The following is a 13368-nucleotide window of genomic DNA, read 5'->3' as shown; positions in this document are numbered from 1 at the left end:
CAAATCCATCTTAAGGACAGTCTGGAATCCAGGCATTTTTTTTTTTTTTTTTTAATCCTCACCCGAGGATATTTTTCCATTGATTTTTAGAGAGAGTGGACGAGAGAGGGAAAGACAGAGAGAAATATCTATGTCAGAGAAACACATCGATTAGTTGCCTTGTGCAAGAGCCCAACCAGGGCCTGGCCGGGGAGGAGCCTGCAACCGAGGTACGTGCCCTTGATCAGAATTGAACCTGGGACCCTTTGGTCTGCAGGCCGACGCTCTATCCACTGAGCCAAACCGGCTAGGGCAGGCTTGTTTTATTGTTAAGGAAAGGGAGTAAGGATGAGGTAAGGGATGGTTGCTGGCTTTAGATAGGTAGGCTTCTATAGGGATCCTAGGAAGAGTGGGTAATGTCTCAATCCTTCCCTCCCCCCTACCCCCAGCCCCCATTGGTTCTTGGTCCATTGACTCCCGCTGACCTGAGTCTGTTAATGTCCCCCCCACCCCCCCATTGGGCTCAGGCTGCCTGTCGCTGTGTCCAATAATGAAGGCAGGGGTGAATCATATTAGGCGTTTATTGAGAAGGCTAGCCAACCAAGAAGACAGGGCGCTTACAAGCATTCAAATCCTGTCTTCCAGCAAGGTGCAGGGGACAGGATTATGAAGGGGAAGGGGCTGGGGTGAGGCTGGGAACGGACATAAGCTATTGTCTTTAGTCATCCGTGAGGATGTGATGTTGATGAGATGATGTGTTGACTCCTGGTGGGTTGGTCTGACCCTGCTTATCGGTTCTGGATTCACAGCTGAGTCACCTCCTTAATCGCTTCTCATAGGCCTTGAAAAGGAAACTTTAAGAAAAACTTAGTCCCCTATTTATATTTAAGAAACTTAGCCCCCTACTCACATAAGTATATGTGTTCTAAGATTTAAAATAGTATGATTACTTTTCAGATTAATTCAGGTGCTCTAGCTATTGGGTTATAGGTCCCCCCTATCAAGCCCAGTTATGGGATTCCTGTGAATCATTGACAAAGGGTCGTTACTTCGTGCAGGCCATCAGAGAGAGCAAGCATTTCATTCTGTGACATATGATATTAGAGCACTCCAGCTGCCCCACCCACTTGCTGTGCAATCATGGACAAAAAGTTCTTTACTTTGTCCTTTATTGTGGGGGTTCAGAGATAGTCACCCCGAGATGTGCCTCTGTGGTATGGGGATTGTTTTGAGCTAATGGAAACTTTAGCTGAGGGCTCAGGAGAAACTCCTGCCTTCCCTTGACTACCTGGGAGAACTTGAATGAGGGCCTCTTCCGACACATCTGTAGGGCAGAACGAACTCTTATTTCCTAAACACCTGCTCTTCTTATTATGTTGTAATGCCTCTTTGAATCCCCCAAAGCACCTTACCTCATCACTCGCTCAGGATGTCTTAAATACATACCCATGTTCCCTTTCTGCCTTGAACTTCTCTTGCATGTGGGGGCTCTCTTTCATGTATTCGGGGTTCCCATATGTATGTCTTTTTTAAAAAAAATATATTTTATTGGTTTTCCACAGAGAGGAAGGGAGAGGGATAGAGAGCTAGAAACATCGATGAGAGAGAAACATCGACCAGCTGCCTCCTGCACACCCCCCACCGGGGATGTGCCCGCAACCAATGTACATGCCCTTGACTGGAATCGAACCTGGGACCTTTCAGTCCGCAGACCGACGCTCTATCCACTGAGCCAAACCGGTTTCGGCCATATGTATGTCTTAAATTTCGTTATTTTCTCTTGTTAAATGGTTTCATGTCTATTTGATTACTGGAACAGCCAGAGGAACTTCCAGGACAGAGGAAAATTTCTTCCTCCCCCACATTACCTCATCAGTGAAGGGGTAGATGATAGCATCCAATTCATGGAGTTTTTGTGAATATTAATCATTAATTGTTCAGTAAAGTTAGCTGCTAATATGTATTCTATTCCTCGTTTTCCTCCTTCTGCTGCAAACCAATTGCAAAATTACCTCATCACAAACTAAAAGCTAATTGGATTGCCTAAGAATATTTTTCACGACTTTCCCTTGTCCTTTGTGGGTATAAGTGAGAGAACGTGCTCAGTGAAAGGAGAAGGCCCAGTTACACTTACACCAGTGACTCTGGAAGGTCAGAAGTGGTATAGCCGGTCCCTGGCCGGTTAGTTCAGTTGGTCAGAGTGTGGTCAGGACAGATAGGCCAAGGTTGCAGGTCCCATTCTGGGTCAGGGCACCTATAAGAAACCAGTGCACGCATCAGTAAGTTGAACAACAAAGCGATGTTTCTCTCTCTCTACCTTCCACTCTCTCTACAACAAATGAAAAATTTAAAAAGTTGTGTATCAGACACTAACAGCGTGGTAAGTGTTTGCCTGGGCTCCCAGCTGGCTCTCCCAGCTCCTTGGAGCTTGCAGGTTCTGGCCAGCCCGGCGGCAGGCGGGGCTAGAGGGCTCGGGGGCCGGCTGCCCCGCCCTCCTCTGGCTGCCGGCCAATCGCCGCGGGCCCCGCGGGCCGAGGCTGCTATTGGCGGAGGGCTGCTCCGCGGGCGGCGGCGGGCGCCGGGCCAGCGGCGGGAGGCGGAGGGGCGCGGCGGGGCGCCTGCCGCACTCAGCGGCCTGTGCCCTTGACGTCTCCGCTCCGCTCGGCGACCATGGCTGTGCTGGCGGCCCTTCTGCGCGGTGGCGCCCGCGGGCGCAGCCCCCTGCTTCGGAGGCAGATGCAGGTGAGAGGGGCTGGGGCCCGGACCGGCGCGCCGTCTCCCGCCGCCGGCAGGGTGCGGCCCGCGGCCCGGGCGGGACGGAGCGGGGCCCGGAGGCCTGGGGACCCGCCTCGTCCGGAAGCCCCCGGTGCCGACGGCGCGCACGGCCCGGTACTGGCCCAAAGCGCGTTTCCGCTCCAGGGTTTCTTCCGTAATCGTCAGAATTGCTCAATGGTGTGTAGAAGGGGCCACAGAGTTTGGCAGGCGGACACCCGGGGTTGGCCCGGCCTTGCCTGACAGTATCCAAGGCCCATAACACTATTTCCGAGCTTAAAACAAACAAACAAAAAACATGTCTGTATTATTATCAAGAGATTTTATTTTCATGCAGCAGGTGATCATTGGGCTCACAAGGTGCGAGGAACTAGGTGATACTGCAAAGATGCACCTACTCCGGGAACTGCAAAGATTTCACCTTATCAGGGAAAGTCACAGGCGCCCATAATTCGCGGACGGAATTACACAGTTGCCCCTCGATAGCCGCAGGGGTTTGGTTCCAGGACCCCCGGCTCAGCCCCTGACAGAAAATGGCATGCATAGCGTTTCCATGTAACTGCAATCCTCCCCATATGCTTTGTCATCTCCAGTCTGCTTACCACCCCTAATACATGTCAATAGTTGTTATACTGTATTGCTTAGGGGGACGAGGTCTGTCCATGTTTGGTATAGATGCAGCCGTCAACCACTGCAGGTTAACTAAGTAGTGCCCGTCAGCAACAACGGAACAAGTTTGCCAGATGTCTTCCATTGGCGGTTGGTTGAATCCCTCGATGCAGAACCCCTGGATATGGAGGGCGGATTGTGCTTGACAATCAAGCTTACATAGTGAGGGTGTCCGGATACATGTCTCTCCTCGGGCTGTTCAGGGGACACAGGAGCGACAGCCTGAAAAGAGAGCATCCCCCCCACCCCACCCCCGCTGTGTATCCCAGCGAGGGAGCGCACCCTGCGGGGTGAGGGGCTGGCCGAGCCTCGGAGTAGGTGCAGAGCGGCAGGGTGTGGTGGGTGGAGCGGGAGTTTTCCCAGTTTGGTTGGGGTGATAATACTTTGAAATCCAGTTGTGTTGGGAGAGTTTGCATTTGACCCAAGTCAGTGGGGACCGTTGATATTTATGTGTGTTTTTTTTGTCATAATCAGAGGTCAGGGAAGATTGAAGTGGGGGAGAAAACGACTATTTCAGGTGTCAAGTAACTGGAACTAGCGTGCTGGCAATAGGTGAGCATTGTGCAAGGGATTGTGAAAAAAATACATGTAGAACTTGACAAATACGGAGTGAGGGCATGGAGCCAGGGGAAGAGGAAGAATCTGAAATTAATCCCAGGTGACTAAGCTCACTGAAAAGTCAGGAGGAATAGGTTTCCAGGAAAAATGAGTTTTTCTTTTTTTGTTTCTTTTTGGAAAAATGAGTTTTTAATCAGCATATTTGTTAGTTTCATGGAATGACTTGGGAAATCACAAAAATGTAATTAGGTTAACCTAGGTTTCAACCAGTGTTGAGCAGGTGAATTAGGTAGGTACTCTATGAAGAAAAAAAAAAAGAAAAAGGCAAGAGCAGAACCTTATTATAGTTTAAGAGTTTACAGCTAAACACAAATGTTGCTGATGAGAAAAATGAAGCCGTAAGTCACATTCCTGCATGTGACTTACTGTGTTCATTTTATTGAACTCGAGGAATTAGTTGTAGAGACAAACCTCGGAGATATTGCAGGTTTGGTTCCAGACCACCACAGGGAGTTGTAATATTTTTGTTGATGGAGGGTCTTGCCTACAATCTGTATAAAAAAACACACAACATGAGGCACAATAGAGGAGGCATGGCCTTTTTGGTTACTTGAATTAAGTGGCTATTTACTAACCATGGCAATATGTTTGCTTTAACAGGAATTTCAATATTCGGTCTCATTCTGTGGAATGGACCTTGGCCTGCCTATACTTTTAGTCTCCTTACCTGTAAAATAAGAATAATAGTACCTACTGGCTGGTTCTAGTTCTAAAACAGCAATTTTCAACCTGTGGGCTGCAAGAATTTTAAAACATGCAATACATGACTATTTAGTCAGGGGTACTGACCTCTTTTCCCTTAGATTGTCAAAAAAATGATAACAGCCTACACAACAATAGCTGTCTGGTGTGAGTGTATCAAAATTATATCAATTGTTTTGTCATATCGGCAAAAACTATATTTTTTGGTGTGTGGCAGAATTTTAGTAATTAGTTTATGTATGCCATGAGATGAGAAGGGTTGAAAATCACTGCTCTTTTTTTAATATATATATATATATATATATATATATATATATATATATATATATATATATAGTATTGATTTCACAGAGGAAGGGAGAGGGAGAAAGAGAGAAACGTCAACGATGAGAGAGAATCATTGAGATCAGCTGCCTCCTGCACACCCCACACCGGGGATTAAGCCTGCAATCCCAGCATGTGCCCTGACCAGGAATCGAACTGTGACCTCCTGATTCATAGGTGCACACACTGAGCCATGCCAGCCGGGCAGAAAGTCACAGCTCTTAAGACATATTTCGGATCTCTCTGTTTGTATGCAACCCTTTTGTGACTAGCCACATAACTCTTGCTGGGCACCTCCTTTTCCTACTGTCTGTCCCTTACAGTCAGTTCTCCACACTGCGGTCAGAGTGACCTTTTTATAACAGGAAAGCCTGCAGTGGCTTCTCCTTGCACCGACCAGAGAACAGACTCCTCCTCATGGCCTGCTGGGTCCCTGCTTACTGATCCAGCCTGCGCTCGGCTCTGGCTGTGCGTTCCTGAGGATGTGGCTCTTGCCACACTACTCCGCCGCCTACACTGGGCACGTGCCAAGCTTGCTCCTAACCCAAGGCCTTTGTCCGAGTTCTCCCCTGTGCCTCCAACACTCTGTCCTAGATCTCCCCAAGGCTGACGCTTTCATAGTCATTTCTCAGCTCCATGACATCTCCAGAGAGCGCTTCTTTCACCCTCCCGTGTAAAATAGGCCCTCGTTACCCCATTTTGTGGCTTCAGAATGTATTTCCCCTGCCTGAAATGATTTTGAGTGGCTAGTAAGCACCAGACTTTGTTCAAATATTTGTATAGCATCTCCTAGCCATCACTGGGATAGAAAATGAAATCAATCTCTTCTTGGAACTCACAGTCCTGTGGGGGCCTCAGGGTTACAAAATTATGTATTCCTGGAAAAATTAGGGTGTGCACAGGGCACTGTGGCAGCTGGGATGGGAGTTCCTATCTCTGCCTGGCATGATCAGGTGAGGCCTGCCGAGTGGGTGGTACAGCTGAGCTGCCCTTGGAAGATGATTGTTCTATGATTTTGTCATTCATTCCTGAGGTATTGAATGAGTTAAGTGGGCCCAGTGCCCAGTGCCAGCGCTGTAGCAGTGAAGGAGAGACGGCCGTGCTCTCAGGAAGTTTGCATTAGGTTGAGAGAGAGAGACTAAAGATGTGAACCCCGTGTTTACACAGTGTGAGAGGTGCTTTGAAGAAAGTAAACATGTGGAAATAAGGGAGGCCAACTTTAAACAGGGTAGCTAGGGAGAACCACTCTGGGGATGTGTCTTCTGAGCTGAGACCTAAAGAATGAAAATGAACCAGCCGTGAAGCTCGGGGGAAAGACTTACCGGCAGAGGCACATGGCCGAGATCTGGAGGTGGGAATGGGTTCAGAACAGGCAGAGGCTGGTGCGCCTGGCATACAGCAAGAGTGATGGGAGTTTGGAAAGAAAATCAGGAACCAGATCATACTGGGTCTTGTAAGATAAGGGGAAGAGTTTGGGTACTATTCCAAGGGCTATGGAAAGCCATCAGAGGATTTTAATTAGGGGAGTAATGTGACCCAATTTACATTTTTAAAGCTGGATGAACTGGAAGGGAAGTTGGAAAGTAGGAAACGAGGTAGAAGGTTATTATAGTAGCAAGAGGAGGTGGCTGGAACAAGATGGCGGTAGTGGGATGAAGCAAAGTGGAAGAATTGAGGTATATTTTGGACACAGTATCGACAGTACCTGTGATAGAGTATCTGGGTTTTAAGGAAAGATGAAAGGCGAGTCCTAAGATTTTGGCTTGAGCACCTAGATTAATTGTGATGCAATGTTGTGAGGTGGGAAATACTGGGGGAAAAACTAATTTCCTAGGCATGGAGATTGAGAGCCATGACTTGGTCATTAAATTGAAGCTATCAGGCCCAGCTGGTGGATTGAGCCACAGGCACCAAGAGGTCTCTGGTTCAATTCAGGGTCAGGGCACATGCCTGGGTTGTGGGCGCTATCCCTAGTAGGGAGTGTGCAGGAGGCAGCTGATCAATGTTTCTCTCTCTCTCTTCCTCTTTCCAAGGAAAAAACAACAACATCCAAAAATAAAAAAACATTAAAAAAATTGAAGCTGTCAGGTCAGCACTTGGATCCATGAGTCTGGAGGTCACTTGAGAGGGAAGGCTGGAAATAGAAATTTGGAAATCATCAGGACGTTAGTGCCGTTTAAAGCCACGGGACTAGCTATGGTTAAGGAGACAGTGAAGCTGTAAAATTAAAAGGCCTAGAACAGAGCCCTGGGACATTCTAGCACTGAGAGGTTGGGGGCGGGAGGATGAGACAGCAAGGAGACAGGAAGTTAGGGAGGTCTGAGGGAAACTCTAGACGGAGTTAAGATAGAAGCTGAGGAAAGGGAGGGTTTGCATAGTGGATTACATATATCACCTCATTTCATTCTCAAAACAACCCATTTGAAAAAAGCCCTGGCTCTTAACTACGGTGTGTTAGGGTTCTGGCCTGAGACTCGGGCTATGAAGGAATTCACAACTGAGAGAAGAGATAGATTCACAGAGTTTCTTTTACTTTCCCAAAGGGAAAGGGCCGCCTGTACATACTAATCAATATAAAGGCAAAGAAATGAACCCTGGCCTGCTCTTTTAATGGCTGCTGTTGCCAGGTGACAAGGAAGGGAGGAAGATTTGGGGGCTGGAGTTGAGCAGATATCTGGGGGTTGTCTTTGAAAAGTTTGTTTTTAGTCCAGGCAGATGTCCTAGAGAGGTGTCTAGCAGGATCTTCACAAGCCTATAAAACATTCTTAGAGCGAAAGTTACAAAGAGTTCAAAAAGGGACCAGCTTGGGTTTGAAAGGGAGGGAGTAGAGTCCTTCTACTAACTAGAAACGTTCTGGCCCCCGTTTCTGTGGAGGAGGGGTATGTAAGATGTAGCCTTGAAAGTAGCTTACCTTGTCTTGCCGTTTGAACAGAGGGGCTGTTTGAATCAAAGGCGTGAGCAACCTTGTAGTTTAATTACCAGGTGCTTTTTCATACATTGTGGAAGGCTACAGTAAAGAAAAGAAAAAGCCTACTTTCCCCCTCCTAGCACTGTGCATGATTCCCAAAGAAGAAAAGTGAACCCAAAGTTGCCAAGAGGTGATTATAGTGTTTACTGGATTTTGCTCAGAACCTTAATAGTATAGCTAACAGCCAGATTGGAGGAGGTTGAACAGAAAACAGGAGGTGAGGACAAGGAAACAGAACTTGTAGTAACTTGTTGGAGAACTTACATTGTACAAGGGAGCTAAGAAATGAGGTGAGAGTTCAGTGGGAATGTGGCCTCAGGGAAATTTGTTTTTTAGGTGGGAGGACCCAGAGCCTGTTGTATGCTTATGGTATGAACCAAGAGTAAAGGGGGGGGGGGGGGTGTGATGTAGGGGAGAGGAAAGGGATCATGGAAGATGTGGCAACTTTTTTTTTTTTAATGTTGATCGTATCCCATTTTGTTTTAAAAATATATTTTTATTGATTTCAGTGAGGAAGGGAGAAGAAGAGAGAGAAACATCAGTGATGAGAGAGAATCATTGATCAGCCACCTCCCGCCTGCACCCTACTGGGGATCGAGCCTGCAACCCAGGCATGTGCCCTGACCAGGGATTGAACCATGATCTCCTGGGTCATAGGTCGACGCTCAGCCACTGAGCTGACTGGGCAGATGTGGCATCTTTGAAAAGGCAACTGGAGTTGGGATTCAGGGCAAAGTGGAGAGACGAGGGAACTTCCAATTAAATGGAACCAGAAACATTAAAGAAGAGTAGAAGTTGCTTAAAAGGCCCTTTGATTGCAAGGAACAACATCCCATTCCAAACTAAGTAGAAAGGGGCATATTTGAAGATATACAAAGGCAAGCTCTGGACATCCAAGGATAGAAAATAGAGTGTTGCTGAAAACCTAACTAGATCACTAAGCACAGAATCTTCCTTGACGATTGGCGTGAGCCATGGCCATTTTCCTCCTTTTCTCTGTGTAGGTTTTCCTCCTTTGCTTCTCTGCTTACTCATGACTTTTCTCTTTGCTGTAACCTCTGCTTTTACATGGCATTTGCTTGCCATGGTGCTGAGTAGCTCCAGCCCTTTGTGACCTTTCAGTTCAAGTGCCCGTCATCGTGTAGTTGACCCTCAGGGTGCCAGCGTGGGCCAAAGGCCCTTCCATTCTTGGTCCTGTTTGCTCTGACTACTGGGAGGATATGGGAGTCACATTGTACATGCCTAAGGCTGTCCCTTACAGACCCTTTGATTTGGAGAGCAATGACTGGCATGTTTACTACAAGTAGGAACTTTTAATTCAAAATTGGATCACAGGTAATATGTTAGAATCCTTCATAAGTCGGTTAAGTAAGCAGCAGCCCAACTTAAGACATGTTAAGGGTACACTTGTTATTGCACAGCTGATACTGAGGAGCACATGCATTAAGCAGGTGCACTTGGGACTTGCCTACTGAGTACAGATGTGTGCTGGCCTGGGCCAGTACGTATACACTCACTTGGGTGGCCGTGTGAAGCTCAGGAGAGTAAAAACACAAACCTTGCTAATCTAATGACATGGCTTTCAGAGGTGCAAATCTAACCTGATGGGGTTTCCTTCGTAGGTCACTTCCTTCTTTCCCCTGGATGCTTTGAGAACTTTTTCTTTTTCATTAATTTTTGATAGTTTTAATACAGTGTGCCTTGGAGAGCCCAGCCAGCATGGCTCAGTGGTTGAGCATTGATCCAGGAACCAGGAGATCATGCTTTGATTCCCGGTCAGGGCACATGCTTGTTGTGGGCTCAATCCCAGTGTTGGACGTGCAGGAGGCAGCCGATCAATGATTCTCTCTCATCATTGATGTTCTTTCTCTCCCTCTCCCTCCTTCTCTGAAATCAATAAAAATATATTTAAAAAAACCATATAAAACAAAACAGAGAAAACAATGTGCCTTGGAGAGGGCCTCTTTGGATTAAGGTAACTAGGTGTTCTGTTTGCTTCTTGGATTCAAGGATCTAGTTCTTTCCATAGGGTTGGGAAATTCTCATCTACTGTTTGTTTGAAGAGGCTCTCTCTTCTCCCTCTCTTCTGGTATGCCTGTTATTCTAAAACTAGAGGCCTGGTACATGAAAATTCATGTCCTGGGGGTGGGGGTGCACCACCGCTGCACTGGCAGCTGTCAGCCTGGCTTGTGGCTGAGCGGAACTCTCCCTGTGGGAGCGCACTGGCCACCAGGGGGCAGCTCCTGCGTTGAGCATCTGCCCCCTGGTGGTCAGTGCACGTCATAGCGACTGGTCATTCCCTGGCGTTCCGCTAGGATCAATTTGTATATTACCCTTTTATTATATAGGATTTCGTTTTCTGGTGAAGTCAGATCCCATAGAGCTCTTTCCTTTTTTCTTTTTCTTTCTTTCTTTCTTTTTTTTTTTAATGCTCAGGTCTCGCTCTTCTTCCCTCTGTGTCATTTCTAGATTCCTGTCTTCGATGTCACTAATTCTTTCCTCCATCTCGTCAGCTGTTTCCTATGCTCACTACTTCACTATTAATCTTGTGGTTGTCTTTTCTTATAACCACTGTTTGTCAAATATACTTGTTTTTTTATCTGTGCTTTTGTTTATTATTTGCAGTGAGGACAAAGCCTATTTAATCTCTGAAAAGCTAAGTTCTTGGGTCAGTTTAAAGTTTTTAGATGTCTCTAGACTTATTACCTGGTGAGATATGTTTGGACATAACTATCAACAAGATTATGTTCTAAATATAAGTTGTCATGTTTGAATAGTTATGCTTTCTGACCTTAGAGGACAGAAAAATCTTCTTTGTTCTTTGTCCTGTAAATTGTCCAATTTCAGATGAATTAGGTCTCTGAACTGTGACCTGCATTTTTAGAATTTGTTCTTATTGGCATTTGCTCCTAAGAACAGTGTGGGAAAAACTGGGATGTAGGGACAAGATAGTTATTCTTTTCTTTCTTAAAAAAAATTTATCTGGTAATATAGACCATGTTTATGTAAGGTATGTTTGCCTCACATAAATCAGAAACATTTGTTAGTGGGTGGGGAGAAATAGCAAGTTTTACTTAAATATCTTTTTAAGCAATGAGGATGTTTTCTTTTTAAAAAATATTTTTATTGATTTCAGAGAGGAAGGGAGAGGGGGAGAGAGATAGAAACATCAATGAGAGAGAATCCTTGATCAGCTGCCTCCTGCACGCCCCTACTGGGGATCGAGCCTGCAACCCATGCATGTACCCTTGACCAGAATCGAACCCGGGACACTTCAGTCTGCAGGCTGACGCTCTATCCACTGAGTCAAACTGGCTAGGGAAGGATAGTTTCTTATAGTGTTTTAAAATTGCTTAATTTAAGACTTAAAGATTTAACTTACACTATATCAGCAATTTTAAGATAACATACATTTCCAATGAACAGTTAATCAGAAGAGTATATTACCAAGTAGTGATTTTTTCTCAATGTAACACTGATATGTTAACTAGAAAATTTGGAAATAAAAGTATAAAGCAGAGAAATCACCATAACCTCATCACTAATAAGTATAAAATGATATACATTAATACTTTTATATCATAACATTATAAATATTTATATTACAGGAAATAAGATATGTGGAGCGAAGTTACGCATCAAAACCTACATTGAATGTAAGTATAAATTTAAATTGTGCTTTAAAACGAAAGAATTTAAAGGAAATGTAGTTAGTAAAAAATGCATATTTTTATAATTTGTGTATATGGGAGAGTCAGCTTGGGATGATGCAATGGTTAGAAATAGCTAATTATTGAAATACTAACTTCCAACTTACCATAAAAATTTTTAATCTAGTGCCCTGCATAATTTCTGCTTCTTCCTTTTTGTCTACTGTAAAACCACCTTCTCTCAAAAGCCGGGCAGTATTCTTCCCTTACTCTCGGGGACCCTCATATGTTGTATGGGACACATTGCAGAGGCCACTTGGAAGACAGCAGAAGAAGGGGCTGGACCAGGCTGGGTGTTAGGCAGGAAGGAGCATCACCTGATCACCGAGTGCTTTGTGAGGGAGTCCTCTCTCTGTTTCATGAGGGTCCCTGAAATGAATGGCCTTCCACCAAAATCTGGGGAACAATTCTTATTTATTAACTTGAATGGGAATGTGGAAGGCAAGCGTAAGGATAGAATTGTTACAATAGTGTTTTATAATTATTTAAGAGCTCTTGTCTACTTTTTCTTAAATTTCATATCAATATTATCTTAGTAATCATTTAAGAAACTACGGCTCTGGCTTTGTCCCAGTTGTGGTGTGGCCCTGTCTAGTCTAGCATACAGGTATGGATTCCTAGCCCAGAGTTCCCGTCAGCAAGGAAGCCCTTTGGTTAGGGTTATCATACAGTTAACAAGGATAATGTTATCATTTCTTTCTTTCTTTCTTTTTTTTTCATTTTATTGATTTTTTACAGAGCGGAAGGGAGAGGGAGAGAGAGTTAGAAACATCGATGAGAGAGAGTTAGAAACATCGATGAGAGAGAAGCATCAATCAGCTGCCTCCTGCACATCCCCTACTGAGGATGTGCCTGCAACCAAGGTACATGCCCTTGACCGGAATCGAACCTGGGACCCTTCAGTCCACAGGTCGACGCTCTATCCACTGAGCCAAACCGGTTATAGCAGTGTTATCATTTCTTAAAGTTTGACAGAGGAGTAGATTTGAAACTTAAGCTTCTGGTTTTAAACCTCCTGTGGAGAACTGAGAAGGATCAATGCCTATTTTAAAGTAGGTTTGTTTTAAATTTTCGATTATATCTTAAATCATTAAGTACCAGCATTAAACAGATTCGTTTTACTTCTGTTCAAATATTGAGATTATTGCCCAGCCGGTGTAGCTCAGCAGTTGAGTGTCAACCCAGGAACCGAGAGGTTGCCGATTCAATTCCTGGTCAGGGCACGTGCCAGGGTTGTGGGCTCGATCCCCAGTTTGGGGTGTGCAGAAGGCAGCCAATCAATGATGTTCCTCTCATCGATGATTCCTTCTCTCTAAAAGTCAATAAAAACATATTATTTAAAATTTTTGATATTATTTTAATCTTTGATGATTAACTCAGAAAACTCTGTTTCTTGGATAATAATGTCTATGAATTATGTTTATTTAATAAAAGATGATTTGGGTAAGGTATTTAAATATAATAATTATTATCATCTCCTGTCTTACCAGGAAGTGGTCATAGCAAGTGCTACGAGAACACCCATTGGATCCTTTCTCAGCAGCCTTTCCTCCCTGCCAGCCACTAAGCTGGGCTCCATTGCCATTCAGGGAGCCATTGAAAAGGCAGGTCAGTGGTTGCTTTGCT

General features: G+C 45.1%; 1 protein-coding gene and 1 long non-coding RNA gene across 2 annotated transcripts in view; one reads left to right on the top strand and one right to left on the bottom strand.

Annotated features, from left to right (window-relative positions):
- Positions 1–562: 562 nt before the first annotated feature.
- Positions 563–2426, bottom strand: LOC307109976. Its single transcript, XR_013814429.1, has 4 exons — positions 2354–2426; positions 2114–2233; positions 1426–1503; positions 563–833 (listed from the first exon to the last, which is right to left on the bottom strand). It is a non-coding gene; the product is annotated as an uncharacterized lncRNA (long non-coding RNA).
- A 104-nt stretch (positions 2427–2530) lies between these two features.
- The window catches only part of ACAT1 (acetyl-CoA acetyltransferase 1), a 29146-nt gene continuing 18308 nt past the window's right edge, over positions 2531–13368 (top strand). The window contains exons 1-3 of the mRNA XM_079787157.1: positions 2531–2721; positions 11641–11688; positions 13233–13350. Coding sequence (XP_079643283.1) covers positions 2650–2721; positions 11641–11688; positions 13233–13350 — 238 coding nt within the window. The 5' untranslated portion in view covers positions 2531–2649. The remainder of the gene's footprint in view (positions 2722–11640; positions 11689–13232; positions 13351–13368) is intronic.

The sequence above is a fragment of the Cnephaeus nilssonii genome (genome assembly GCF_951640355.1).
Source record: "Cnephaeus nilssonii genome assembly, chromosome: 13".
Lineage (NCBI taxonomy): Eukaryota > Metazoa > Chordata > Mammalia > Chiroptera > Vespertilionidae > Cnephaeus > Cnephaeus nilssonii.
Note: the sequence above shows the minus strand (reverse complement) of the source record. Positions and strands in the feature narration are given on the sequence as shown.